This window comes from Lepisosteus platostomus, chromosome 23, assembly GCF_059453375.1.
Source record: "Lepisosteus platostomus isolate fLepPlt1 chromosome 23, fLepPlt1.hap1, whole genome shotgun sequence".
Taxonomy (NCBI): domain Eukaryota; kingdom Metazoa; phylum Chordata; class Actinopteri; order Semionotiformes; family Lepisosteidae; genus Lepisosteus; species Lepisosteus platostomus.
This window is the reverse complement of record NC_142633.1, coordinates 8,260,371-8,288,001: the sequence shown is the minus strand read 5'-3', so window position 1 is coordinate 8,288,001 and position 27,631 is coordinate 8,260,371. Positions and strand designations below refer to the sequence as shown.

Below are 27,631 nucleotides of genomic sequence, written 5' to 3'. Positions count from 1 at the left end.
CCTCCACCACCACCAATGTGCAGCAGCCACCTGGATGATGCAACGGGAGCCATAGTGCGCCAGAACGCTCACCACACATCAGCTATCAGTGGGGAGGAGAGCAGAGTAATGTAGCCAATTCATAGAGGGGGATTATTAGGAGGCCATGATTAGTAAGGGCCAATTGGAAATTTGGCCAGGACGCTGGGGTTACACACCTACTCTTTTCGAGAAGCGCCCTGGGATTTTTAATGACCACAGAGAGTCAGGACCTCGGTTTTTTACGTCTCATCCGAAGGACGGCGCCTGTTTACAGTATAGTGTCCCCGTCACTATACTGGGGCATTAGGACCCACATGGACCGCAGGGTGAGCGCCCCCCGCTGGCCCCACTAACACCTCTTCCAGCAGCAACCTTAGTTTTCCCAGGAGGTCTCCCTAAAGTAGTGGGTCTTGCTGTACAATACCCAGCACCAGGCCTCCCAGTTGGTACTGCCTTCAAAACGCCAATGTACAGACCCAACAGTTTGCTATTTAGCCTTTGTTTTGGTCAACTTCAAACCTCACGAATCTCCCTACAAGTCTTTCACATTTCCTCATATGACACAAAGAGCCCTACATGGCCTGCCTCCACACAGCAAATGCACCTCAGCAACTCCTGCTCTTGTGCGTCTAAAGAAAAGGGCCTCACAAAGCGCGTGTAAAGTGAACAGTGGCGGGCCGTGGCAGACGATCAGCTCACGACAAGAAGACACAAGCCGAGGAGGCTGGGAAAGCCCCGCCTCTCCCATGACCCGGCCCACCGTAGCCCCGCCCCTCCAGCAGCTAGGTTGGTCGCCATGTGAGTGAACAGGTGTGGGCGAGTAGGCCCCGCCCCCTGACAGAGCTCTCCTGCACAGGAGCAGTCACTCAGTTCGGAGACCAGAACTGCCTGCAGCCACACACCTCGTTTCCCGGCCTCTTCACTCCAGGTGAGATTCTAAACGAAATACACCTTAACGATCACTAAACTGAGGCAGTTGTGCGAAGTACAGTATGCAGACAGCTAGGGATTACTAATGAAAGGTTGAAAAGAACGCATCCAGGAAACTGTATCAAATTTCCAGAATCCGGGAGGTGCGAACCGTGCCTTTAATTATCCAAAATGTATAAAAGCAGTCGAATTCTATTATTTACAAAGGAGATGCAAATGATTTTTATTATTGATTCTAACTTCTGATCATCCAGACCGTGGTTCCATTTGTTTTATCAGTGAAGTGTTTCGCTCTTCTACAGCAGTGTCACAATTGTTACTCTCTAGCTTGACATGGGAGTTAGCAGCGTTCCTAACTTTAAAAAAAAATGCAGTATAAAAGATAAGTTCTGCGATCTATGAATTCTGTCGTGTACGTTTCTGCCATTTTAGTTGGAATCTGATACAATTAAACTCGTTTTGAATCAACGGTTCTCAAATTGTGCGGTTCTCTTCCTCTTTACTGTTTGCACGCAAGGGCTAAACTGAAGTACAGAGAACTGGGAAAGAAACTCAGACAGTTCCCTGTTTTTCATTCAGATCCTTCACTGACTAAATTATCTCACCTGAACAATACCCATGTCCTCTTGAAATGATACGCAAAAGATGTTGAGGAAGTATAATGCAGATTATTCAAGTTAAAATCTTTCAAATAAAGCATGTTTGAAATTGTAATGCTTCAGGCTACTAGTGAATTATACTGATTGCGGTCTCTAAATAAAACCAGGTTTCTGCCATTAATGTCTCACTTGCCAGGAGCATGGTGATACAGTGGTTAGCATTTCTGCCTCACATTGCTGGGGCCCTGGGTTCGATTCCTGGGGTGCTATCAGCATGGAGTTTGTATGTTCTCACCGTGTTTTATTAATTATCGTTAAAGTGTACTTAGACATGGGCATCAGTACGCCGCGGAGGTCTGCATTGCTGCCTCTCGGCACTGGAGCAGGGGGTTTGGGTCGAGACCTGGGGTGCTGTCTGTGTGGAGTTTGTATGTTCTCCCTGGGCTCACATGGGCTTCCTCTCACAGACCACAAACATACCGGCAGGTTATTTGCCGTTTGGGAAGACGGGCTGCCATGTGAGAGTGTGCCTTGCCTTGCGCCCGCTTGCTTGATATCGCCTCTGGTTCCGCAGTGACCCTGAACTGGGAGACAGTGGTTAGAAAATGGACACATGCCTGTCCCCACTGGCAAAGGTGATTAATCCAAAGGCGATAGTCAGAGCGCTAAAGGAGGGGGTGGAGCACGATTTTTTGCTTTAATTTACTGGCAAAACAAGAAAAACCATGCTCATCTCACAAAGGTGAGAAACAGTGCCGTTTTATCATTTCTAATGCGACCAGTGCGGCACCAAAAAAAACTCAGTACTGAATTCCATCTGGTCAATTTCAAAGCGCAAACCTCCTAGTTGCACTGGGGCCAAATCGCCGTAAACAAAGATAGGGGTGTGAGCTGTGACTCCTTCTGGAAAGATAAATTAATCAACTGACAACCTCAAAGGTTATGACAGAGGAATTAGAAACTAGCAGTGAAGCTCGTTCTATAAACGAAACAGGAGCTGTCAGACACGGTTTTTTTGAGCCTTTAGTTTCACAACCCACATTGTCACAAAAGCGACAGGAGATTTCTGAATCTAACCAGCAACCACTTGCAGTACGTTGGCCCGGTAATGGGAAAACGGGTTCGTTGTGCCTTTTTTTGACGGCAAGACTGCGCAAAACACAGTGTGAGATTTTCTACAAACTCCTTCATCAAAGACACACCCGAGGAATAAAAGAAAACAACAGCAGAGCTGATGCTTTGCAAACCTAAACCTTTAAGCAGCTTCTAAGCTACAGTGAAATGAAGACGTTGTTGGTTCAGCAGTTTCAAAGCATGACGCCTGTCCGATAATGGAAAAGCATGGAATAATTAGGGTTTCCACAGTATTACGTTTCCCACAGTTTACACCTGACCCTTCAAGTCTGTTGTCTTAACAACAAGTTCATATCTGGCTTTTGAAAAGTGAAAAGGGGGCTTTTCATTCCCCCCCCAAAAATTAAAAAATAAGACAAATTCTATAAAATCTCAGAATTTAGTATTTCATTGTGGTCGAAAAAATACTGGCTTCAATGTTTTTTGTTCTACTGCTTTTATATTCGAAACAGCAGGTTGTGAAATGTCCTTTTTGCAAGTGGGAAATTGACCTTCTGCTAGAAAATACTAATATCAATTTTAATCATGCAAAACTTAGCACTATTAAGATACCACCAGGGAGCAACGAGAAAGTGATATTGAGACATTGAAAAACGAATTATTAATAGTTACATTTATATAACTCTTGTGCGCTGTTTTATAATGACCATTCTAAAAATATTTAAAGAAAATATACACGTACAATGAGTGCACCGCAATTTTATTCCTTGTATAGTATAAAACAATACAAGGTATAAAACGTATGGTATAAAATGTCAACGTGTGGTCATACTGACAGTAACCAAGGTTTCAAGTAAAATGCATGAGTTACAGATGTCGCAGCCAACAGATCTAACAGCACAGCAACCCACAGAACATATTCAAGAAAACTGGAATAACACACAAGACCGTAGCAACTTATCTCCAGTAGGGCAAGAAAGACCGCACGAAATCTAAAAACAGTCAAGCAAATGTTTGGATTTAATCTTATCTGCTTCTCTGTGACATGGGAGTGTTGCTTAGCATTTGGTTGCTATGCAAGAGAGGCTACAGTGGATAAGACTTTTGTGCGGCTTTAACATTGTGTCGTTTCCAGTTCCTGTGCACTGCCGTCTCGTGCTTCATGACAGCATACCGTAAATAGGTCCTCATTACGAACAGTTTGCAAAGCTCTGGTGCATTGTCAGAGGTGTTGCCAGGTTTCAAGTGACAAAGGTGTGGAATCTGCTTTTAGAGCAAGCAACTCCAAAGCGTGGATGCCCAGTCTGGACTTTTAAGCGACACCAGGGCTTTACCTCGCCCACTGTAAACTGGAGGCATGTCTTTACACAAAGGGTTGTGGGAGAATGGAGCAAGCTATCCAGCCATGTGGCTGAAGCTCGTACTTCAGCTTCGACCGCACGCCCTCTGCTCGTCTGTAACCTGCCTTTGGTTCGTTCGTCCCTTTAATCAGCCCAACCCAGGATCCTCCTTGTGTAAGAACAGACAAAACACAGTGGCTCCAACCTCTACCAATGAAAAAATGAGATCAGAAAAAAAGCGAGTAACAGAAGTTCATAAGGTGGCAAGGCTGGTGCAGCAAGCACATTTCTGCTATGAGCCTGTACTGTAAGAGAGGTGTTTCGCGATGGTGGACACTACAGGTCCAGGGTAAAGAACATTTGGCTGAGTCACACTGCAGAGCGCGACAAAGGGTTTGAATACAGGTGTGTGTCTGTGGAGTACTGTAGTTTGGGCATGCTCAGTAAACCCCAGGCAGTTAGCTTATTCACAACCCCCCTAGCGCTACAGTACTACACACTCTTTCACCGAACTTGCATTATTCACCTTGCCTAAAATCGCTGGAAATCATTCTTCAGCTTGTACAATTATTTTAATAAAGGCAAATAGCTCAAAAGTTTACATAACTGCAATTGAATGTGTTCCGAAAGTTCCAGATGTCAATCAGAAAAATTGCGCAGTTACTATCTGCCATGATCACATTTACAGAATACAGTGCAAGATAATATTCCATCTAGGAGTGGGTTGGGCTGGGTACAAGATTTGCAGGCTTTACAATATGCAAAGTAAAAATGCTACATTACTTTGCAGTGCAGTACAGGACAGTACAGTACATTGGCTATGATCAGTACACAAAGAGGCAGTGTTTTATGTGGTACGAATGTCATTAATCTTAATAGGATCTGAAACAAGCTGCCTCTTTGGAGAAGACCTGTGTCAGCAGGAACACACAGAATCACACAAAGGAACTTGATCTTTTCAGTTTCTTAACCTTCATGGATATATGAATGGGGAAAATGAAACAAGGCTGTTTGGCCCCATCTTTCCTATCCGGTAGTTGGCAAGTAAGTGACACAAGGGTCTCATCTAGCAGTTTCTTGCATGAAGTCAGGGTATTGGCTGCAACAACAAAACTGTGTGGCCTGTTCCATGCTCCCACAACCCTTTGTGTAAAGAAGCCAGGGTATCTGTTTGTATTATCGATCAATTTCTCTAGGATAACAGGCAACTCATCTTGCTGTTGCTGTCTTTCTGCAAAACTATGCACAGTCTTGCGTCTTATAATCACTATAAGAAATTACTAGGTTAAACAACTGTGTTCCAAAATAATCATAATGTTACTATTTAGAAAAATAAACTATTTGATCATTAACTATGACCCTACATGTTGAAGAATTTTTATCTGTCAGCTTCTTGGGTGCAGTCACAGTGAATTCCAGCCTACATCAAAATTGATCGTAAAATAAAATGTCAGGTTTATTTGCTAACATGGTATGTTATGTTAGGTTATGGTTAACTATCAATTACCTCAATCCAGTTTTAATTAGCTACGTACTAATAAACACAGTAACATTTTTAATATAATATCAGCAATAATGGAAGCGTATTTTGTATATCACGTTATACATTAAAAAACATGCAATGCAAATGTCATGTAAATTCACCATCTGCTCAAGAACCCAGGCAGTTTTTCAGCCTGACCCGCTCCGAGAGACAATGAAGTATCTTGAAAAACTGCTTTGTCTGAAGACAATGCCCCACTACACTGATGGCACTCTGACATTTACACTTCATGGAAAGACAGCAACTGCCAACTATTGCTCTAAGTAGGACAGCATCCTGGTACGTTTTCACGTGTTTCTCTTGCAAGTATGACGGGCATTCAGAGCATGTGCATACATATACTAATTTGTTGACATCAGTTCTTATCCTTTCTTCGCTAGGCCCTTCTTCCTTGGTTTGAGACAACAAATCTTCGACTTCCTTGTTTGTTTTGGGTGGGGGGACAGAAGGGGTTGTTTTGACACCTTCGAAATGTCTGTGTTTGCAGATTACAGCCACGCTCGACTTAAACTCAAAGCCAGCGAAGACCAAAACCGGATCTGCACTGCAGCCTGTGTACTCCACACTCCCCAGACAAGAATAACCTGCACCTGCTCCCTTTGTGTTTGTGGATGTTCCACTTATTGTTCTCTCTGTGCCTCACAGGCTTCGTCTTTCTGCGAGGGGACAGCGAGGGGGATGATCAAGGTTGCCGGCTGAACCCGAGACTTCGACAAACAGAGCCTGGCAGGACATGCATAACATCAGCAACTCCATCCGAAGCATGATGGCCATACTGAAGACAAAGTGGCACAAGGAGGACTCGGTCCTGGAGGACAACACGCTACAGTTTGTGGCTGTCCTGCTCTTTAAGGTGGCCCTGAATGCCCTGGTGACGATGTCCAGCTTCAAGAGCATGCGGAAATCCTTCATGGGCTTCTTCTGCATGTCCCTCTTCCTCGCTGACGTGGCGCTGCTCTGTGGGTTAGCGACTGTGTGGCTCATCGGTGACTTTGTGGACACGCCCCAGTCCTTGTGCTACATTCTCGCCCACGCGTCCACAGCCTACCGTCAGCTGCCCCTGCCCGTGCTCCTTCTGGGGACTCTGGACTACGCCCGCAACCTGCGTTCTCACCCCTACCCAATGTCCTGGAGGAGGGCCATCTTGTACATCGCAGAGGTGCTGCTGGTGTGGGCGCTGGCCATGTGTTACGCTTACCGCCACACCAACGCCACTGTCCTAGTGGGGACCTTCCGCCAAGGACAGAATGCCCTCTTCTGCCCCGTCCTTGACTCCAAAGTGATCATATACTTCTGCATAGGGACGACGCTGGGCAGCTGTGGCATCACACTTTACTTCTGGAGGCAGCTGCCCAGGGTTTTCAGGACATTCTATAGCCTGGATCTGTTCAAGGAAGCTCCTGAAGACCAGCTCCACAGCGACCTGGCCTTCAGCTACAGAAAGCTCTCCCAGGAGGAAGAGGAGTTGGTTGAGGACGGGAAGAACCACGCTCAGTCTGTGGCAGAGCAAAAGGAAATGCAAGGCCCACCGCTCCTACTGAGCATCACGTTTGTCTTCACAATCAACTGGATTGCCTTTCTGATGATCAACATCATCTGCACAATTCTGGACTTTGCCATCCCTTCCTATATGAACGTCAACCTCCTATGGATGCTGTGTGCCAACAGCTTCCTGATTGGGGTGGTGTCCTGGGTCAAACGCAGGCACCTGGGCACCCTCAGCAACCCGCCAGACGACATCTGCAATTGGAGCGCTTTCTGGCATATCAGCAGAGAGATGGACCACAGCCTCCAGGACAATGGCTCTCAGGGCATCCATACCATGTCCGAAAGAATAGACAAAAACCTTTTATTAGTGTAACACAATCCCTCAGCTGAGAGATCTGTAAAGAATATAACTGTGAACAGAAGGACAATAGGACAAAGTAGCCTATCAAATCCAGCACAGGGGTGTAACTAGCAGCAGTCTAGATCTAAGGGCTAATCTGTTCACCTTTGCAGCCACACTACATGGTCCAGTGGGTCAGTTTAGGACATTGCTGTTAAATATGTTGATGAAGTGTTACAGAAATCTTTGCTTAAAGAAAACCTTTTACATTAATCAGGAAAAAAAACATTCATCAATTTGAAACGGGTGTGACCCATCAATAGGCAACCATGCAGGTACGTGCAGGATTATCTGATCTGAGGATACTCATGGGCTATGACACTGTACTCCTGACAAGAACTGCCGTTTGCCACAAGAAAACCTTTTTCGTACCGAGGAACTGTGCTGAAACCTCTGCTTCTTGAAACAGTGCACTGCAGAAAACCTTTACATCAGCTCGTTCTATGATCTATACTTGCAAGAACATCATTGTTAACAATGCCTATAAAACCTAATTAGTCCTACCAAACTAGCTATACTAATCTGACTTCATTGGAAGCCTATGCTGGACAGTGGAAGGCCGACTGATACACGCAGAGGAACTTCATCCAGCGAGGAAAGAAACACACAGGCACAGAGAGCTGTATTACTGTAACGGCCCTGCTCTGTTGCAGTCTAGGATAATCCCCCACGAAAATGAACCGGTGTTCATCCTCTGTATTGGCTCAGCCACGTATAAAGAAACCAAGGCCGCACGCAGTCACTCCACAGCAGCTTAAAACACACCAACTCTTAAGTACAACAACATGAATCTTTCCATGTGCAAGAGGCAGGGATGTTGGGTCAAACAAGATAAATTGTGTCATTTCATTAGCACCACTTCTTATGTCCTTTAGGACTTCCAGGTGCTGGACATCTCAGGTGTGTGACTTTATCCTGCGAGTAAATACAGACAGATGAGTAAGAGGGAGTCTTTTTAATAAGTTTGCTTTGTTTTTGCATCTTGCATCTGAACTATTTGCATGAGGGACTGTAGTTCACAGCTCCTCCGAGAGGCCATGGAGAACGACTGTCAGGCAGCCTGGAAGATGTTCCTGCAGACCATTCGACGACACTGAAGGAGAGTCGCCCAAGGGCAGGAGAAACTTTGAGAGGTGAAAGGAGCACTCTGATGGGACCGGGTCCATTTCTGTGGCTGGGGTCCCAGTGGTGATTAAACAGACCCGTAGCGGCAGGGCAGCAGGAGTGGATGAGATCTGGCCAGTAACACTGAAGGTGCAGGACACTGCTGGGGTGTCATGGTTAACGGGTCTCTTCATGTTTGCGTGGGAGGGGGACCAGTGCCTCTGGATTGGCAGACTGGGGTGGTGGTCCCCATTTTTAAAAAGGTGGACCAGAGGGTGTGTTCCAGCTACAGAGGGATCCCCAGCCTCCCTGGGAAAGCCTGTGCCAGGGTGCTGGAAAGAAGACTCCGCTTGACAGCTGAGCCCCAAAGACAGGAGAAGGAACATGGGCTCTGTCCTGGCTGTGGAACAGCAGACCAACTCTTTGTTCTCGCACAGATTCTTGAGGGGGCTTGGGAGTTTGTGGACTTGGAGACAGTGGGGTGTGGGGAAGCTGGCTAAGGGACTGTCCGAAATATGTTCAGTAAGTGGGAAAAGAATGTACCTGTAATGTTTCCACTACCAAAGGAGGCAGCAGATGTCCACAGCAGGGACTCTGACACCTAGGCTGCGCGGACGTATTCTCCACAGAGTTTAGCGGAAATGAACTAGATATGTGCCACGCTGCAGAACCCACAAACCAGCTACAATTTGACCCCCAAGTGAACCAAGCTGACAGCTGCATGTCAAAAAGTATAAAATATCTAGATCCCGAGCAACAAAGCGTTGAGAAATGGTATCCATAAACCTGCGAAAAGTTTGCCCAGAGTGATGCATCTCTTCAAAAACCATCATAACAATGACACGGACGACACAAACTCCCACATCAGTTATCCGTTCAACCATAAAGGCGCTCTGTAAGCTGTTGATGCTTTCCGCAGTCGGAAAAAGCGTAGCAAAACCCTTCACACTAGAAACACGGAGGAGGGCAGCTGCTGAGGTAGACTCTGCGTGATAATTCACGTCTGCTTCGGTTGTCAAAGCTGGGACACTATGCACCTTTCTGTACTGACTTTGTACGCCGCGATTGCGAAAAATGAAAACAGATGTGGAAAACATGAATCTCATCAATGTATTTTTTTTTAGATTTGAAAAAGAATTGTTTGTTTTTCATCCTAGCTTAACGTTTTACTCCGGTGTGTCCTTGCACCCACGGGGAAATTTTGTCAGTTTGTATCGTTTTGTAAATAAAAAAACAACAACTTTGCTGAAGTTTAATGATCCCATTGTTTACCGAGTTTATTTTTGTGACAATGCCACGATGTAAAAAGGGGGAATTTTATTAGCTAATGGATCCAAGAATCACTCCAGCCATTTAGACAGCACAGCTGTGTAGCTTGTTCCAGCCACCCACAACTCTTTGTGCACCAGTGGCATGAACTCTGACAAGCTGGACGATGTATAAAGAAGAAAACCAATAAAAAGCAAACCTCCATTTAACCGACAATATTTTAATCTTGAATTTAATAACCTCTACAAAGGATGGATCACAACAGGCAGTGGTCAGCTTTCTGTATAAACAATCCTGTCACAGCGAGGGAACAGTTCAGCACAATTTAAAGGACTGCATACTTCAGAAGTGAAGGGAAACATAATTATGTCTTTGTTCCCGTTTGACTACAAACAATGTTCTAATCTTGTGAGGTCCCTGATGTGACAGAATACATGTAGTCCTTCTCCAGAATCTGAAGACCGCACCCTCAAAAGAAATACTCTTACAAAACCACATGCTCGAATTTTTATCAAATCTGAAAATCCCGTATAGTAGGTTTCAAAACCATCAGTCACTGAATAGGACAGACCACGCCCATAGCCTTACGTAGCTCTTAAAAGCTGCAGGCTGCGGGTTAGCGTGGCATTTGAGTTAATTCCTGGTTTATTCTGCCAGACTTGATAAACTAGTTCTGAAACAGGCTGTGATGAGCTCAAAGGGAAACGTGGTACTAAGACACTTCTGCACTACCTGATAAAGCTACAGCATGCTGGCTCCACATAAAAGAATACTCAAATGCTCAGATATTATCAGACAATTCTCTAGATTTAAAATGGGATTATCTTTAATCCAATCTAAGGCAGCCCTCTTTATTTAAATTAATTAAAGTTGTTTATCTGGACGTTTGTCTTGATGATCTGAAGTCCCATTTCCCGAAAGTGAAGTCACAACACCTGACATGTAAACTGAGCCGATCCTGAACAACGCCAGTGGTGATCACACGCAACTGGCCCTCGGCTCTTTATCTGATCCCCACACGGCGTCAGGCATCTCTCAGGCCCAGAGCCAGCCAGTCAGCTAAACAGGAGGTCATTGACACTCTCTGAAGTGGGTGAACAAAGCAATTACTCTCGTGTATTATCACACACACCGTCTTGAAGAAATAGTTCTCGAAGAACTGCTGTATCCCCATTTGACACCATATATAAATAAAAAATTATATATTTATCCCGCGCTGACTTACTCTCCCAGCCATGATCTTTCCCCTTGCCTTCCATTCACAGGGATTCACACACTCCTACAAAATAATCCTTAAACCTGGCTCACACAGTCCCCCCAGCGCTCAACGATTCACACATCTCTTTCCATTGTCTCAATGTACAGATCGCTGCCTTCTCATACTAAATTTCACATCTCCGATTTCCATCTCTTTAGCCCCTGTGTCACCTAACTCTCACATTCTTGATCTTTTGTCTTGCCTCCCACGCCTCTATACCTCACCTCTCTGCTCTGGTCGTCCCTCCTCTGAAGAAGCCAAACCATTTTTCTATTATTTTTTTTTACACTTCCCAGTGTGGAATCAACCTCCGCTTGCTCCTCTGTTTGGATCAAGCTATTTTGTGATCCTCAGACACTGGCGGGGCGCGCACAGCGAGCGTGCTGCAATTGGCTCTCGACACACCTAGCAACAGATTGCTTTGGCAATGCAGAAGAACGACCGCTTTTTAAAACCATTTCCGACATTGCATTTGACAGACCGCCACACAGCACAGCTGGTGCTAGCGGTTCTATCACACCGTCTTCACAGAGAACTCGCATGAAAGGGAGGGAGTACAGTGCAGGAGCATGGTAGCTTGGGGTGAAAATAAGGAGAAAGCATGGTTGATGCATGATATACCAGAGGGGCAACGCACCGTCCAGCAACAGTGGCCTATAACAATGCTTTGGCGACCTGTACTATCGCCAGCAGCCATATCACCCTGCAGCTCACAGCTAGCAGCCCCACTGCAGCTCAGCAGGTGTGAGCCTGGTCAGTACCTGGATGGGAGACCTCCTGGGGAAAACTAAGGTTGCTGCTGGAAGAGGTGTTAGTGGGGCCAGCAGGGGGCGCTCACCCTGCGGTCCATGTGGGTCCTAATGCCCCAGGATAGTGACGGGGACACTATACTGTAAACAGGTGCTGTCCTTCGGATGAGATGTAAAACCGAGGTCCTGACACTCTGTGGTCATTAAAAATCCCAGGGCGTTTCTCAAAAAGAGTAGGGGTGTAACCCCGGCGTCCTGGACAAATTTCCCATTGGCTCTTACCAATCATGGCCTCCTATTAGGCCTCCTATTAGGAGCTATAGTGCACCAGAACGCTCCCCACACAGAGTTATGAAGCCAGTTCAGAGATGGGGATTATTAGTCCCCATCTCTGAACTGGCTTCATAACTCTGTGTGGTGAGTGTTCTGGCGCACTATGGCTGCCGTCGCATCATCCAGGTGGGGCTGCACACTGGTGGTGGTGGAGGGGATCCCCATTACTTGTAAAGCGCTTTGAGTGGAGTGTCCAGAAAAGCGCTATATAAGCGTAAACAAATATTATTATTATTATAAAAGTTGTGGGGTTCATCTGGCTGAACCCCGGATGCACTATGAAACCCCGAGCCCCCCTCCCACCCCAGCCCACGCCCTGCCCCCTCGAGGGCAGCCTGGTCTCTCGGGACATCACTCAGACTGACAGGGAAGGGATCCTGGTCTCTGCACAGCCATGCATGGCCATAATAATAATAATTAATAATAATTGCTTACACTTATATAGCGCTTTTTCTGGACACTCCACTCAAAGCGCTTTACAGGTAATGGGGATCCCCTCCACCACCACCAATGTGCAGCCCCACCTGGATGATGCGACGGCAGCCATAGTGTGCCAGAACGCTCACCACACATCAGCTCTCAGTGGGGAGGAGAGCAGAGTAATGAAGCCAATTCACAGAGGGGGATTGTTAGGAGGCCATGATTGATAAAGGCCGATGGGGAAATTTGGCCAGGATGCCGGGGTTACACCCCTACTCTTTTCGAGAAACACCCTGGGATTTTTAATGACCACAGAGAGTCAGGACCTCGGTTTTACGTCTCATCCGAAGGACGGCGCCTGTTTACAGTATAGTGTCCCCGTCACTACACTGGGGCATTAGGACCCACATGAGCAGCAGGGTGAGCGCCCCCTGCTGGCCCCACTAACGCCTCTTCCAGCAGCAGCCTTAGTTTTTCCCAGGAGGTCTCCCATCCAGGTACTGACCAGGCTCACACCTGCTGAGCTTCAGTGGGCTGCCAGTTGTGAGTTGCAGGGTGATATGGCTGCTGGCTGGGTGTGGGTGAACCAGGGTGTGGTTCTCACCCTGTACCATAACACCCAGGGTGCAGGGTGAGAACCACACCAGGAGCCCAGTTCCTCTCACACGCTGGCATCTGCTCCTCTTCGCCCGCGGAGTGGCACGGCATCACAGTGAGCAACAACGAGCGCGTAAAGATGAGGGACCTGCTGGAAAATAAAACCGGTTCTTTTTCAGTTCCCTCCTTCCCCACCCAAATGCTCTGGTTCCTGAAAAAGGTTGCTGGCAATGTAAAGAGCACACGCTCCGAAGGGGAAAAAGCAGTTCTTGGAATCCCACAGTTCCTTGAATGCATGACGAAACAGCGGGACAGAACTGGAGCCCGCCGGTTCTTCACTTACTGCGGATAGGGCGTGCAGCAGTCCTGTGAGCATTTCAAGCACGGCCTGTCTTTGTGTCAGCTGTGAATAATAATACCCCCCTTGCGAATGGAACAAAAGCACTGAACGAGGCACATAAAAGCCGACAAACCCTCTTCGCGAGAGAGATCAAATCAGACTCAGATGGATATCAGCATCTGAGGAGCCCCCTAAACCTCATTTTCCAAAGAACCAGGTGAAACAGCATCTTCGAACATTTATTACTGATGCATTCACCTTTCAGCTGCACAAGAGAGTCTCACCTAGGCTTGTTCAACACCACAATTCACGAGACAGTCCCCAAAGACTCCCTCATAGAAGCAGGTCTGCTCATGACAACTAGCCGGTTGCTATGTGGACATTTCTCATGGGAAATGGGGTACTCTGAAAGGAACCAAGTCCTGTGAAACTCGTTTTTGTGTTCACTGTGCATTGGGCAAACACAGTTGTCACGACACGCACGGTCATTTCCAGTAAGACAGTGGTGAGCACGCTGGGGCCCTGGGTTCAAATCCTGACCTGGGGTGCTGTCTGTGTGGAGTTTGTATGTCCTCTCCCTGTTGGAGTAGGTTTCCTCCAGGGTGTGCTGGTTTCCTCCCCTTAATTGGCCCAGGTGTGAGCTTGTGTTGGTGTGTGTGCTCTGCAATAGGTTGGCGTCCCATTCAGGGTGTATCCTGCTTTGAGCCCACGGCTTGCTGGGATAGACACCCGCTCCCCCACAGCCCTGAATTGGATGAAGTCGTTAGAAAATGGATGGGTGTCTCCTGTAAGATCTAGGAACCCAACCAGGAGAGATGCAAACAGAGGAGAAAACAGTCCCTTCCTGATGTTCTGTACTGTCCTGGGCAGGAAGGTGTTTGTGTAGCGTGCAGCAGTCTTGAATAAATAAGGTAAAACAGGAGCAAACGTAAAGCCTTTGCACACGTTATGCCACACCAGCACACTGAGACTGAAACCATCGCACTTAGACACGATTAACAGGAGAACGCCGGCACACCCCGTGACTCCATTCCACAGCTCGGTGATCGTGGCTAGTGAGCAGGTTAACCATTTTTCTGACAGTGCCGGGCGTGCACTGACCTGCGCTGCTCTGCTCCTCTCCCATTTCCTCCAGCCCCTGCCCGGCCCCCCTCCAGCACAGCCCACGCCCAGCCTCCACCCAGCTATAGATATACTCCTCTAAGCACATGCTAACAGTTTTCAGACTGTGTCATTGAACTCACACTGGCCTCTCTGACATCAGGTACAATCCGTTATACCGAAGATGGTAATTTAATCCCGTTTCATTAGATCTTTGAGAAATCGCTGAAATGTGTACTGAATCTTTTTTAGATCAGAAAAACATCCACCCATCCACTTTCTAACAGCTCTATCCAATTCAGGGTTAGGGAGGGGAGCCGGAGCCTATCCCAGCAAGCAACAGGCACAAGGCAGGATACACCCCGGCCAGGACACCAGTCTGTCACAGGGCTCAGACAGGCACAGACACAATCCAACCAGGGCCAGTTTCCCCCACAAGTTAAATAACCTACCAGTATGGCTCTGGGCTGCGGGAGGAAACCAGAGCACCTGGAGGAAACCCACACAAACTGGGGGGAGAACATACAGACTCCACACAGACAGCACCCCGGGTCCAGAATTGAACCCAGGGCTCCAGCACTGCGAGACAGCAATGCTGAACACTGCACCACCCTGGTCCCCAGCAGAAAATGTTTTTAAACCAAAACATATGTATTTGTTTTAGGCATAGTAATGCACTTCCGGGGTGAACGAAGGAAACAGCCACTCCATAATGTGGTGACGGATGTTAATTATGACCTAAAAGTGATGGGGTGATGGGGTCGCGTGAGCCCAGGGAGGGACCCCAGTGTGCTGCTGCTCTTCATTCCAGCTTAGCTCCTGCGCTATCAGTTGAATCGATCTGCGGTTGGGTCAGCACTGTTTACAGCTCTGAAGAGGGGGGTAGCACTACTAGCAGCTGTGGAGCAGCATCTCGGTTTCCCCACCCACAGTCCTTCAGGTGTGCGGGATACAAGCACAGGAACCTCTGTGGACACAGGGCCATTCCCACCCATCTCTCATTAAGAGCTGTTTAGACATGAACAAGGCAGGATGTAAGGGCAGGATGAGCAGTGAAGCAACACTCCTTCCACCACATGTATAAAATCAAAGTCTGAAACAGGAGAAAAATGAAGCACCAAGTACAACTAAAGGCCTAAATTAATAAGCCACTAAGAGCATAGCTGGGGGGCAAGTACAGACAATCATATCACCTTGACACAAAAGCTTTTAAGATCCACTCAGCTCAATTAAAAGGTATATTTTGCTCTATACGCCATTATCCATTGGCTTCCTGAATTACTACTAATACTGTATCTTCAGTGCATTAAGGAGACAACTCTCAACAGTAAACAAAATAAACAATATGGCTATTTATACCCAACCAAGCCAAATGCTATATCAGTAGGGTTGGGTAGTGCCTCTGGACAACGTACCGCGGTATACCACAAACTATTTTGCATGTTTATATATGGAGACTCTCTCATAGTTTGATTTCAGGATTAGTAAAGCATACCGAGTCGTATACCAAATAAAACAATGAAAATGATGTTGTTTTATTGGAACCAAAGAACTAGAAATGACACTGAACAGTGTTACAGAACCATTTAACAGCATGCAGAGTTTTGTCAATCATTAAATGATGACATCTTTTTTCACAAGGTATTGGAGGTTGCTTTTGCTTAGCAAGCTAACAACGTAAAATTCAAAATATGACAGGTGCTTGTAAGTTGTAACATCTTTTCTTTACAATGAGTAAAGCTGACATTCCTAACCTTATGAACCATGTTTAGCATGTTCGGCTGCCCTTGACTGTTTCATCTAAAATGACAAAGAACCTTCAATACATGATCAAAATACTTGTTGAGACAAGACATTTCAATGGAATTAAACAGCTTAAGACAATCTTACTTGCAAAAAAGAAAACAAATCAAAGCATGTCTAATGGTAGTAATGGAATTAAAATTATGATCAAGACTAGACTTCCTTCCGGACTCGAGTTACAGTAGAATCAGAAAAACTAGAACACACAGCACATGTTCAATGGGCCATTGGAAAGGCCAGTATCAATGAAAGTCAAGGTTGTTCTGAACCAATCAGCTGCAATTATTTTCACATGATTTCCAAAATCACATCATATTTCTAAACTTACTAGCCAATGATGCAGGGAAATACCTCACCTTTTTAAAGTCAAGGACATTTTTATCGCAGTCATTCTGTTCTCTGAATCAAATTTGATTTGATGAATGTGAACAGATGAATATCTTTGTTAAAATCAGAAATCGCAGGAAATCACAAGCCTGAAATGACTTATGCTGACAGGAAAATGCTGTCACAACAAAATAAGATAATGTACTGGTTGTGCATAAAAGTAAATACAAATGAAGACACTGTAAAAAAAAATCAGGTTTTAAAAAACTCTCACATCAATGCAATTCTATTCTTGAAAAAAAGTGAATCTGATCTTTTTTTTTTTCTGGAGAACTGTGCTGTCACTCTCCATACTTCAGTACCATACGGGATATTTCGATTTTCCAGTTAGAAATTCCTCTAGTGCTGGCGGTGTAGTTTGTGGAGAGCGAGGTGTTGTGCCTTCCGACCACTTGTTTATAACATGAGAGCGGAAAGGCGGCCCAGCGCCACCTTGTGGGCACATATGAAATAACTCAAGTCGACTCTAGTCTTCGCTTGTTTGGAAACTCTTGGAATTTAAGACGGAAAACATGCACTGGGGGCAATTAATCACTTCCTAACTTTTTTACTACTAGAAAGTCTTTAACTTTAAAAGCAGTTTTAAAAATACTTTTTGGGAAAACGTCTTTGCAGAGTTACCTTGTATTGCAGTGGGAAGCCTCCACACTAGTAAATGACATATAAGTGTCTTCTTTAACTGGATATTAGATATTATTATAATAATAATAATAATAATAATAATAATAATAATAATAATAATAATAATTGCTTACACTTATATAGCGCTTTTCTGGACACTCCACTCAAAGCGCTTTACAGGTAAAGGGGATCCCCTCCACCACCACCAATGTGGAGCCCCACCTGGATGATGCGACGGCAGCCATAGTGCGCCAGAACGCTCACCACACATCAGCTCTCAGTGGGGAGGAGAGCAGAGTGATGAAGCCAGTTCAGAGATGGGGATTATTAGGAGGCCATGATTGGTAAGGGGCAATGGGAAAATTGGTTACACTCCTACTCTTTTAGAGAAACGTCCTGGGATTTTAAATGACCACAGAGAGTCAGGACCTCCGTTTTACGTCTCATCCGAAGGACGGCACCTGTTTACAGTATAGTGTCCCCGTCACTATACTGGGGCATTAGGACCCACACAGACCACAGGGTGAGCGTCCCCTGGTGGCCCCAGTAACAACTCTTCCAGCAGCAACCTTAGTTTTTCCCAGGTCTCCCATCCAGGTACTGACCAGGGTCACACCTGCTGAGCTTCAGTGGGCTACCAGTTGTGAGTTGCAGGGTGATATGGCTGAGTTGCTGGTGATATGCAGTACTGGCCAACTCTTAAATACTGCAGAACTATGCTTACACTGTTGGGCAGCAGTGTGACTAGCAGTGAGTCCTGTGGGTTCAAAAGGTACTGCTTTTACACCTTTGAGCGAGGCACATCTCTGTCTCGTCGAGTGTTGCAGGAGAAGATGCTGCCACATTGTAACCAAGCACAAAGTCACAGTGGAGGACAGCAACTGCGTGAATAATAATGCAACAGAAAACCTGGCAACACTAACTTTATTCTACAAGGTAAGTTCGGGTGCACACACATACAGTAAGGGACAACATCAGCTCCAGCACTGGCATAAGGCTTCAGCATAGAGCCCTGAAAACAGATCAACATGATAACAACCTGGTGATGTGACGGCACAATACTACCACTGGGGTTATCAATGCCAACACTTCCTGTAATGAAACCGTAAGCAAACTGCTCCCACTATAACTACTATTAAAGCCATTTACAGTAACTGATAGTAATTCGTAATTTATTACTAATTCCCTCATTGAAATGTGTCTCCATTGTGTTGTGTGCCCACGCAGCGCAGCACAGCACCTCTGTAGGCAGAACTACGAAACCTGCCATCAATCCATTCGTTTTCCTAACAATTTTTTTTTAACCAAAGTTCAGATAGCTGGAGTCTACCATGGCAACCAACAGGCACAAGGCAGGATACGCCCTGGACAGGACGCCAGTCCACTGCAGAGCAGACAGGCGGACACACTCACACCATAGTTTTCACCAGTGCTCTCCAGAAGGATGTTTGTGGACTGTGGGAGGAGACTGGAGCCACCTTCAGCCTAAACCCACGCGAACACGGGGAGAACATCACCCCTGGCCCGGAACTGAACCCCAACGCTGCGAGGCAGTAATGCTGACCACTGCCACGCTTCCCGCAAATTCAACAGTTGGCTAAATGAAACTACAAAATGGCATCGCCTGGTTCCAAAAACTTCACAATCTGGACTCTCCGAACCATAACGCGTTATCATTATATTGCAGGCAGCATGTTATCATATTTCTTGACAAAATAATGGAGATCTCCTCTATCACCATGTTGCCTTCTTTTCGAAAGTAAGAGTTTGTTTTTGTCTTCTGAGATTTGATATTAAAGCACGAGGTCATGTGTATCACACTCGAAGACAACTTTTTAAAAACGCTCCTAACAACACTGACACGAAGAAAACTGAATAACGTCACTATGAAGGACAAGCATGTTGACTCAAATGTAACGCGTCGTTAAAAAAAATGCATTTTGTTATCACGGCAATTAAAACGAAAAAACATCTTAAAGTCTGTGCAGAATGATCAAAGAATGAACGATGGACGATTGCACGCGAGTAAATATTTCATCATATTCACTCACCTGTCCGCCTATAGTGACGTCGAAGAACACAATCGGGTTGCTGGGATTCGAAGGCTGCACGTTCATTGTGGATTTACTTTCTTAAAACGACTATTTTGGCGCACTTTTGGTATTTAAAATAAAACTTAATTCAAACCTCCCTATTGCCGTGCTTGTTTCAAATGAAAGTACTTCACTAGTACGGCAGCCGGGAAGGGTCAATCGCCTACGGGTAACGATAAGGGACAAAATGCCTGTTTGACTAATGCGCAAACTTTCCCTCTCGTTTTGGCTTGGTTTAGCGAAATACTTCGAGTTATCACACCCTCGACATTTTTAAGTGAATACAAAACTGAACTTTTGTTACAAAGAAAATTTAACACAAAACAGTTGTTTAAAAAATACCACAAATTACATTCCATAAGAGGTTCTGGAGGGTTAGGATGTTACAAAGGTTTTATAATAAGAATAATTCTTTAAATGTAGTTCAGGTGGGTAGCTGCGTCAGCATGCGTAGGCTGCAAAGGAACAAGTAATAGGTTTATTCCATGCTGAAAAAAAGAAGAAAGAGAACACAACGTTTCGGCCGTGGAGCCTTCTTCAGGTGTGATATTTAAATTTATACAGCACTTTTCTGGACACTCCACTCTTAGTGCTTTACAGGTAATGGGATTCTCCTCCAGCCCCACCTGGATGATGCAACAGCAGCCATACTGCGCCTGAATGCTCACCACACACCAGCTATTAGTGGGGAGGAGAACAGAGTGATGAAGCTAGTTCAGAGATGGGGATTATTAGGAGGCCATGATTGGTAAGGGCCAGGGGAAAGTTTGACCAGGACACCAGGGTAACACCCCTACTCTTTCGAGAAACGCCCTGAGATTTTTAATGACCACAGAGAGTCAGGACCTCTGTTTTACGTCTCATCCAAAGATGGCTCTTTTTTACAGTCTAGTGTCCCCGTCACTATACTGGGGCATTAGGACCCACGCAGACCGCAGGGTGGGCACCCCCTGCTGGCCCCACTAACACCTCTTCCAGCAGCAGCCTCAGCTTTCCCAGGAGGTCTCCCATCCAGCTACTGGCCAGGCTCACACCTGCTGAGCTTCAGTGGGGCTGCCAGCTGTGAGTTGCAGAGTGATAAATCCAGGTGTGGACTTAATCTCCCAGCCACGAATTTAGAGATTGTGGACAAAATTGCATCCAGGACTGCAGCATAGCCCGGAGAGCTGCCTTTTCCTAACACATCATTCCGTTAGAATTTAAACAAGCAAGTTCCCGTTTTCTCCTTCTTAAATGACTTTTTTCCAGGACTTGAAATAGTTATTGCTTCAGTGTTTTCCAGAAAGCCAGGAAACACTGGCATTCATCCTCCTTGCTGCACAGAACACCAAAAAGGACGTGTGCACTGAAAATGAAAAGGACACATACTGTTGTTCTGAATCTCTTCATTTCAGAGATGGACAGCGCACTGAAAGAAGAACAGGCTCTTAAAAAACTTTATTCTTTTGCATCGACCCAGGATACCACCAAACCCTTTTATACGACTGACAAACACAGCACACCTAAAGTTAGGCACAGTATGCAACAAAAGGAATTCTACACAGATGTCACAGGAGAAACCAGCACTGAGACGGGGAAGTTGAGTGGGAAGAGACGACTGCGAGGACATTGCGGGTGTGTGACGGACGAGGAGAGCCATCTCTGTTCCTGCCGGCCAGTCCCCCTCAACGACAGTCTTTCATGTGAAATAATGAGGCTTCTTCACATTGATCCCGTACTCCGAGAGAGCCGGGGCTAGGTCTTCCATCGTCAGGGTGTACTTCTTGTCCTGCGACAATCAAACCCCAAAACAGTCAGTCAGCGCACTGGAAAAAATTCCGCGTCTGCAGGATATGCTGATGAGCACTGTGAGTCCAGGCAAAGGGGTGGACATGACACTGGCTGAGCAGACCTATGCTGAAAGCTGCATGTCTGTGAATTAACTACCACCTATAGGAATAGCTTAGAACAACAGGTGCACCTGGTAGGGGAGAGAAAGTTTGATTGCTAAAGGCTGTGGGGAGGCACAGTGGAGCAGTGGTCAGCATTGCTGCCTTGCAGCGCTGGGGCCCTGGGATCTATTTCTGACCTGGGGTGCTGTCTGTGTGGAGTTTGTATGTTCTCCCTGCATTCACATGGGTTTTCCTTCCACTGTCCAAAAACATACTAGTAGGTCAATTGGCTTTTGGGAAAATCCCCCTTAGGAATGAGGGTGTGTGTGTCTGTTTCTGTGTCTGTCTGCCCAGCGATTGGACTGGCGTCCCGTCCAGGGTGTACCCTGCCCTATGCTTGCTGGGATAGGCTCCGGCTCCCCCGCAAAAATACTTCTGAATTAGTAGAAGCAGTTATAAAGTGGGTGAATGGATGGCTCACTTGTTTTCGATCTATGTAATAATCTGGAAGAAACTGACAACCGAGAGGAACACATACATTTTTCTCCGTCAAAACTTTGCTGTAGCTCATGTAAGTACATACAATGAGAATTGTTTCTTGCTGAAAGCTTTTACATTTTTTGCTGTGTTATTATACCCTCTCAAATTTGGCTAGCGAGGACTGCCTATCACACCTCCAAAGACACAAATGAACAGGATCTATGCACACAACTGCCTGTCATCGTTATCATTCAACACACTGCAAGGAATCAGACCTGCCTCAGGTAGCCAGTAGCAGTCAGTGTAGCATGTCAAGCTTATCAAAGCCCAGAATGACTTTAACCCAATCAACTGCAGAGGCACTATAACCCAGGTTCGAACCGGTGATATCGGAGTGATCAGTCCTCTGGCTGATCGAGACTCTTTAATGGTGGAGCCACTGGAGTGCCCAGGTTTCCTTACCTTGGTTTTGTTCCTAGAGCTGCCCGACGCTGTGCCCTTCATTTTGCAGTGCTGCAGGGCGTCATTGGCAATATCTGAGATGAACTTCTGAGCCGCCAGAGAGATCAGACGGATTCTGAAGTGAGAGCAATAATCCTTCTTTAGCTACCGACAGTGTATGTATCAATCATACGTGAGTATGACATACAGTGTATGACTCATGACTGCACTGCTCAGCACAGTACAAACTACATCATCACGTTTCCCGACAGTGGTGGGCCTCATCAGTAACAACGATGAGGCACCATACAGAGAGGAGGTGGAGCAACTAGCGGACTGGTGCTTAAACAACAATCCGTCTCTGAATGTCGATAAGACACAAGAGATGATAATTGACTTCAGGAGGACCTGCGCTGATCACTTCCCACTGCACATCAACGGCTCCCCTGTGGAGACAGCTAGAAGTGCTAAGTTTCCTGGTGTGCATATTTCAAATGACCTCACTTGGAGCATCAACACCACCTCCCAAGCTAAAAAAGCACAACAACGTCTCCACTTCCTGCGGTGACGGAGAAGGGCAAACCTTCCTCCCCCCCACACCCCCATACTATCCACATTCTATAGAGGCTCCATCGAGAGCATCTTGACAAACTGCATCATTGTTTGGTTTGGGAATGGTAAGGTCTCAGTTGCAGGTCCCTGTAACGAATTGTCAATACAGCAGGAAACATCATTGGAGCCTCCCTTCCGTCCATTCAGGACATCTTCCACAAACGCTGCACACACAGAGCCTCTGGAATCGTGGCCGACCCCTCCCACCCCTCCTGCAACCTCTTTGCTCTCTTACCATCTGGTTAAAGGTATGGCAGTATACGAGCCAGCTCCACCAGACTCCATGACAGCTTTTTTCCCGCAGGTTGTCAGGCTCCTCAACACCCTGGTACCTACTGCACCTACTCCAAATCTGGAAACCTAGTTCTCTTTGCCTAATGTCAAGCACACTGTCTGATTTATTCTTTACACAATTCTTTGCAAAATCCTGTAAAGTAAATTGCACTCTGCACATTGCACTTCATGTACCCTGTCAGAAATGTCTATGTCTACACTGTCTGTAGCACTGTCTTGTGAGTGTCTTGTAATTAATAATTGCTTACACATATATAGCGCTTTTCTGGACACTCCACTCAAAGCACTTTACAGGTAATGGGGACTCCCCTCCACCACCACCAGTGTGCAGCATCCACCTGGATGATGCTCAATACTCTCACCACACATCAGCTATCAGTGGGGAGGAGAGCAGAGTGATGAAGCTAATCCATAGATGGGGATTATTAGGAGGCCATGATTGGTAAGGGACAATAAGAAATTTGCCCAGGGTGCCAGGGTTACACCCCTACTCTTTTCTAGAAAAGCCCTGGACTTTTTAATGGCCACAGAGAGTCAGGATCTCAGTTTTATGTCTCATCCAAAAGACGGTGCCCTTTTGCAGTCTCGTGTCCCTGTCACTATACTGGGGCATTAGAACCCATACAGACCGCAGGGTGAGCGCCCCCTGCTGGCCCCACTAACACCTCTTCCAGCAGCAACCCAGCAGGTCTCCCATCCAGGTACTGACCAGGCTCACACCTGCTGAGCTCCAGTGGGGTGTCAGCTGTGAGCTGCAGGGCTGCTGGCAACATTCAGTCAAGAAAAATGCACAAGGGGGTAAGACACACTAGAAAGGAAGTTTGGATAGTTTGTCTTTTTGAGTGAACCACATGATTTCAATTTGTCCCTCACATTCTCCAAATACATCAAATTATTTATAACACAAGTATACTCTTCACATTATTCCTTTGCGTAATTCTGTTAAAGGAATTCTATTTCCACCACGTACTGGAATGAACTATTGCCTCGTGTTAATGCTAGGTTAACAGCATTAACATGTAAATGTCTAACATCCATGTAAATGCACTCTACTTTGCATTGCACTCATTCATTTCTCATTATTTCTTACTATTAAAACTGCCTTTAATATTCGAGGCATAAAATATAATTTAACAACAATACTGTACAGAGATTTATAGTAACACAAATTAAAAAGAATGAAATTTACAAAAACTACAACAAAAAACATTTAGAAACTTGTATACAAAAGATACAACTTACAATTCATGTTAATAAAAAAACTTTGCACAGCACATACTGGAATATTAAAATTTGCCTTCTAGTAACTGCAGTACAGGATGGCTGGGCCATAGCAGATAGTGAAGTTAACACTTACATGCGGGGATCAGAGGCTTCGAACCCAGCCCGGTTGAGATAGTATCCGGTCACTGCGTCTGGGATCTGCAGGTCAAAGACAAGCCATCAGCTACAGTCTGGCGAGGCCCAGGCGTGTGTCTCTGTGAGTGTGTGTGTGACTCTGTCTCTGTCTGCGTGTCTGTGTGTTGTAGCCTAAAGCCCCGAGCTGCCCCAGGTACCGTGGGAGTGTAGTCTTCCAGCTGCATGAGGAAGTCGGCCAGAGGCATGCTGGACAGGACAGGCTTGACGTCTCCGTTGGCGATGCCAGGCGGCACGTACACCCCGTTAGACACCAAGGTCTCCGAGGGAGGGGGGACCGAGGCAGACGACAGCGGAGCTACATCAAAACGCAACAAAATCAAGATTAACGGGTGAGCTGACATCATTTTGATCACTCTGCTATTTTACATCACATAAGTGTAAATGAGTATGATTCTCTGCTCCTGGTATCCTGGGAAGGATGTCTGTGTTGCACAGGGCTTTGGAGTACTGTGCATCCTGATTTTGCTTCCTCCTCTTTAATCATCTTGGAGAGGTCTTGCTTGAACATTGTTACAAAAGTATGAAGATGTCAAATTCACACAGGATTTGTCATACAGGATCAGCGACAGAGCTATAGTGATTAACCAGAAACAGGGGGTTTAAAACAAGCCTATATGAAATTGAGAAATTCGGGAAGTATGAAGGAACAGCAGTAAAAGACTCTTTATTCCGCCCCAGTGGTCTTCTTACCTTTTGTGGCAATTTAACCACAAACTACAACCTATTTGTACAGCGTACAAATACAGAGTATTTACAAATACACTACAGTGTATTAGTACAGCGTACAAATACAGAGTATTTAACCTGGTTTATGAACTATACTGTACTTCTGCGGCTCCAATTTATTCCACCGACTTTTTCCCCAAGAATCTTTTTTATTATTGGAAAAACTTATGAAGAACCGTCCAGTTATACAACTGTTAAGTTTGTTTTTTGACAGGCAGGAAGAGCGCATTAGTCGCTCGTCTCCTCCTCACGGGTGTATAGACCGCATATGGAGTTCTGTATAAATGATTCGCCAGCTAGCCGAACGACAAACAGTTTAACAAAACGCCCAAAGCGTGACCCCAAGCACACGGATCCACGGCAGCGGGCTGGGGACCGGGCTAGAGACACCCCGTGAACTGCGGCGTGTCCCGCCGGGGCAGCACGAACGGAAGACGGGCTCACCGCTGGTGGGAGCCGCGGAGACGACGCTGTTGGCGCTGCCGGCGGTGTTGCTGCTGGTTGCTACGCTGTTGCCGCTGCTGCTGTTGTTGTTGCTGCTGCTGCTGATGCTGCTGCTGTTGTTGCTGTTGCTTGTCGTGGAAGAGTTTGACAACGCGCCTCCAGCCGCCACGGGCTGCGGGGTATCGACGTTCATCGTTGTCGAGTACCGAAAAAAAAAATCTTGAACGTTGAACAGCGAACGGATATAACAGTCTTCGAGAAGCAGAGATTTGCCGTTTGAAATAAGCCCCCCCAAAAAAGATAATGCAATTTAACGCGACGATTCCCAAAACACACACACACAAACACAAAATCCACGCATGTAGCGTATGTCAGCAGCTGGACTTTTTCAGCAACATTCACCACTTCCCAAACAAGCCCAGCTTCCGTGTGCCGTTTGAGTCAAGTCCGGACTACAACTCGTGCTCACGCAATGCGTTCCGCCTCACTAGCACCCGCCCTTCAAGGAGACGCCGGCTGCGGGTCCTGTCTGGAAAAGTGATTCTGGCAAGTGGCATGTCCTGGGAATTCCTATCTCGAACTACCTGGAAATGTTGCTGATCCTTGGCTGCTCCAGGGTGCTCTCCTAAGGACTGGTTGCAGAGATCTTGTGAGCCAGCAGCATATCACCCAGCAGGCATGAGCCTGGATGGGAGACCTAATGCCCCAGCATAGTGATGGGGTCACTATACTGTAAAAAGGCGCCGTCCTTCAGATGAGATGTAAAACTGAGGTCCTGACTCTATGAGATCATTAAAAATCCCAGGGTGTTTCTTTAAAAGAGTAGGGGTGTTACCCCGGTGTCCTGTCCAAATTTCCTATTGGCCCTTACCAATCATGGCCACCTAATAATCCCCATCTCTGAACTGGCTTCATTACTCTGTTCTTCTCCCCACTGAGAGCTGATGTGTGGGGAGCGTTCTGGCGCACTCTGGCTGACGTCACATCATTAAGGTGGGGGCTACACACTGGTGGTGACGGAGAGGATCCCCATTACCTGTAAAGTGCTTTGAGTGGAATATCCAGAAAAGAGCTATATAAGTGTAAGCAATTATTATTAATGTAATTAGTTACTGTTGGACTTTGATCAGTGTTCTTTATACACCCTGAAAATTAGCTTCAAAGAGTAATTAATAGCACTATGTAAGTGTAAGGAATCATTATCCCATTTCAGGAACTGTCCTTTTTTACTCTAAACTGTACAAATGTCCTTTGGATGAGACATAAAACCGAGGTCCTGACTCTCTGTGGTCATTAAAAATCCCAGGGTGTTTCTCAAAAAGAGTAGGGGTGTAACCCCGTCGTCCAGACCAAATTTCCAATTGGCCCTTACCAGTCATGGCCTCCTAATCCCCATCTTTGAACTGGCTTCATCACTCTGTTCTCCTCCCCCCTTGAGAGCTGATGTGTGGTGAGTGTTCTGATGCATTGATCGTACAACAGCTCCTGGGCTTAATCGGCCTGCCCACCACAACTCTAGATCAGAAGTGCTTTCCTTTGATTACATCCCTGTGTTTTCTATCAGACGTGTATACACATGCAAAATGTTCCCCATTCATAAAAACACACCATCAAGCATGTTCAAGTGTATTCCAAACCAAGTGCTGAACTCCTGTTCTTGATCTGTATTGACTCAACTTAATGTGAGAAGTGAAGGCAAAGTATCAGTGACTGATCGCTTGGAGGGCAGCATTGCTGCCTTGCAGTGCTGGGGCCCTGGGCTCAATTCCCAGAGTGCTATGTGCATGGAGTTTGTATGCTCTTCCAGAGTTTGTGCAAGTTCTCTCCAAAGATGTGCTGGTGGGTTAACTGGTTTCTGGGAAAATTGGCGAAAA

General features: G+C 46.2%; 3 protein-coding genes across 3 annotated transcripts in view; 1 reads left to right on the top strand and 2 right to left on the bottom strand.

Annotated features, from left to right (window-relative positions):
• The window catches only part of ppih (peptidylprolyl isomerase H (cyclophilin H)), a 57,674-nt gene extending 38,037 nt beyond the window's left edge, over positions 1-19,637 (bottom strand). The window contains exon 1 of the mRNA XM_088616734.1: positions 19,429-19,637. Within this exon, the coding sequence (XP_088472860.1) occupies positions 19,429-19,494 (66 nt within the window). The 5' untranslated portion in view covers positions 19,495-19,637. The remainder of the gene's footprint in view (positions 1-19,428) is intronic.
• Positions 822-9,758, top strand: LOC148641982 (putative G protein-coupled receptor 160). The gene is made up of 2 exons (XM_088616928.1): positions 822-949; positions 6,153-9,758. Exon 2 carries the CDS (start codon positions 6,241-6,243, stop codon positions 7,366-7,368), a length of 1,128 nt encoding a protein of 375 aa, XP_088473054.1. The 5' UTR covers positions 822-949; positions 6,153-6,240; the 3' UTR covers positions 7,369-9,758.
• A 1,255-nt stretch (positions 19,638-20,892) lies between the features above and the next one.
• taf10 (TAF10 RNA polymerase II, TATA box binding protein (TBP)-associated factor) lies at positions 20,893-26,209 on the bottom strand. The gene is made up of 5 exons (XM_088616732.1): positions 25,758-26,209; positions 24,725-24,882; positions 24,526-24,590; positions 22,284-22,398; positions 20,893-21,238 (listed from the first exon to the last, which is right to left on the bottom strand). Exons 1-5 carry the CDS (start codon positions 25,948-25,950, stop codon positions 21,149-21,151), a joined length of 621 nt encoding a protein of 206 aa, XP_088472858.1. The 5' UTR covers positions 25,951-26,209; the 3' UTR covers positions 20,893-21,148.
• Between the last annotated feature and the right edge of the window lie 1,422 nt (positions 26,210-27,631).

What these genes read in the sequence shown, in the direction of transcription:
- LOC148641982 (XM_088616928.1), top strand. Translation starts at nt 6,241, where the DNA reads ATGCATAACATCAGCAACTCCATCCGAAGCATGATGGCCATACTGAAG.
- taf10 (XM_088616732.1), bottom strand. Translation starts at nt 25,950, where the DNA reads ATGAACGTCGATACCCCGCAGCCCGTGGCGGCTGGAGGCGCGTTGTCA. An exon ending in CTCCGCGGCTCCCACCAGCG is followed by an intron (nt 24,883 to 25,757) that starts GTGAGCCCGTCT and finishes GTTTTGATGTAG; the next exon opens with CTCCGCTGTCGTCTGCCTCG. An exon ending in GAAGCCTCTGATCCCCGCAT is followed by an intron (nt 22,399 to 24,525) that starts GTAAGTGTTAAC and finishes CTCTCACTTCAG; the next exon opens with AATCCGTCTGATCTCTCTGG.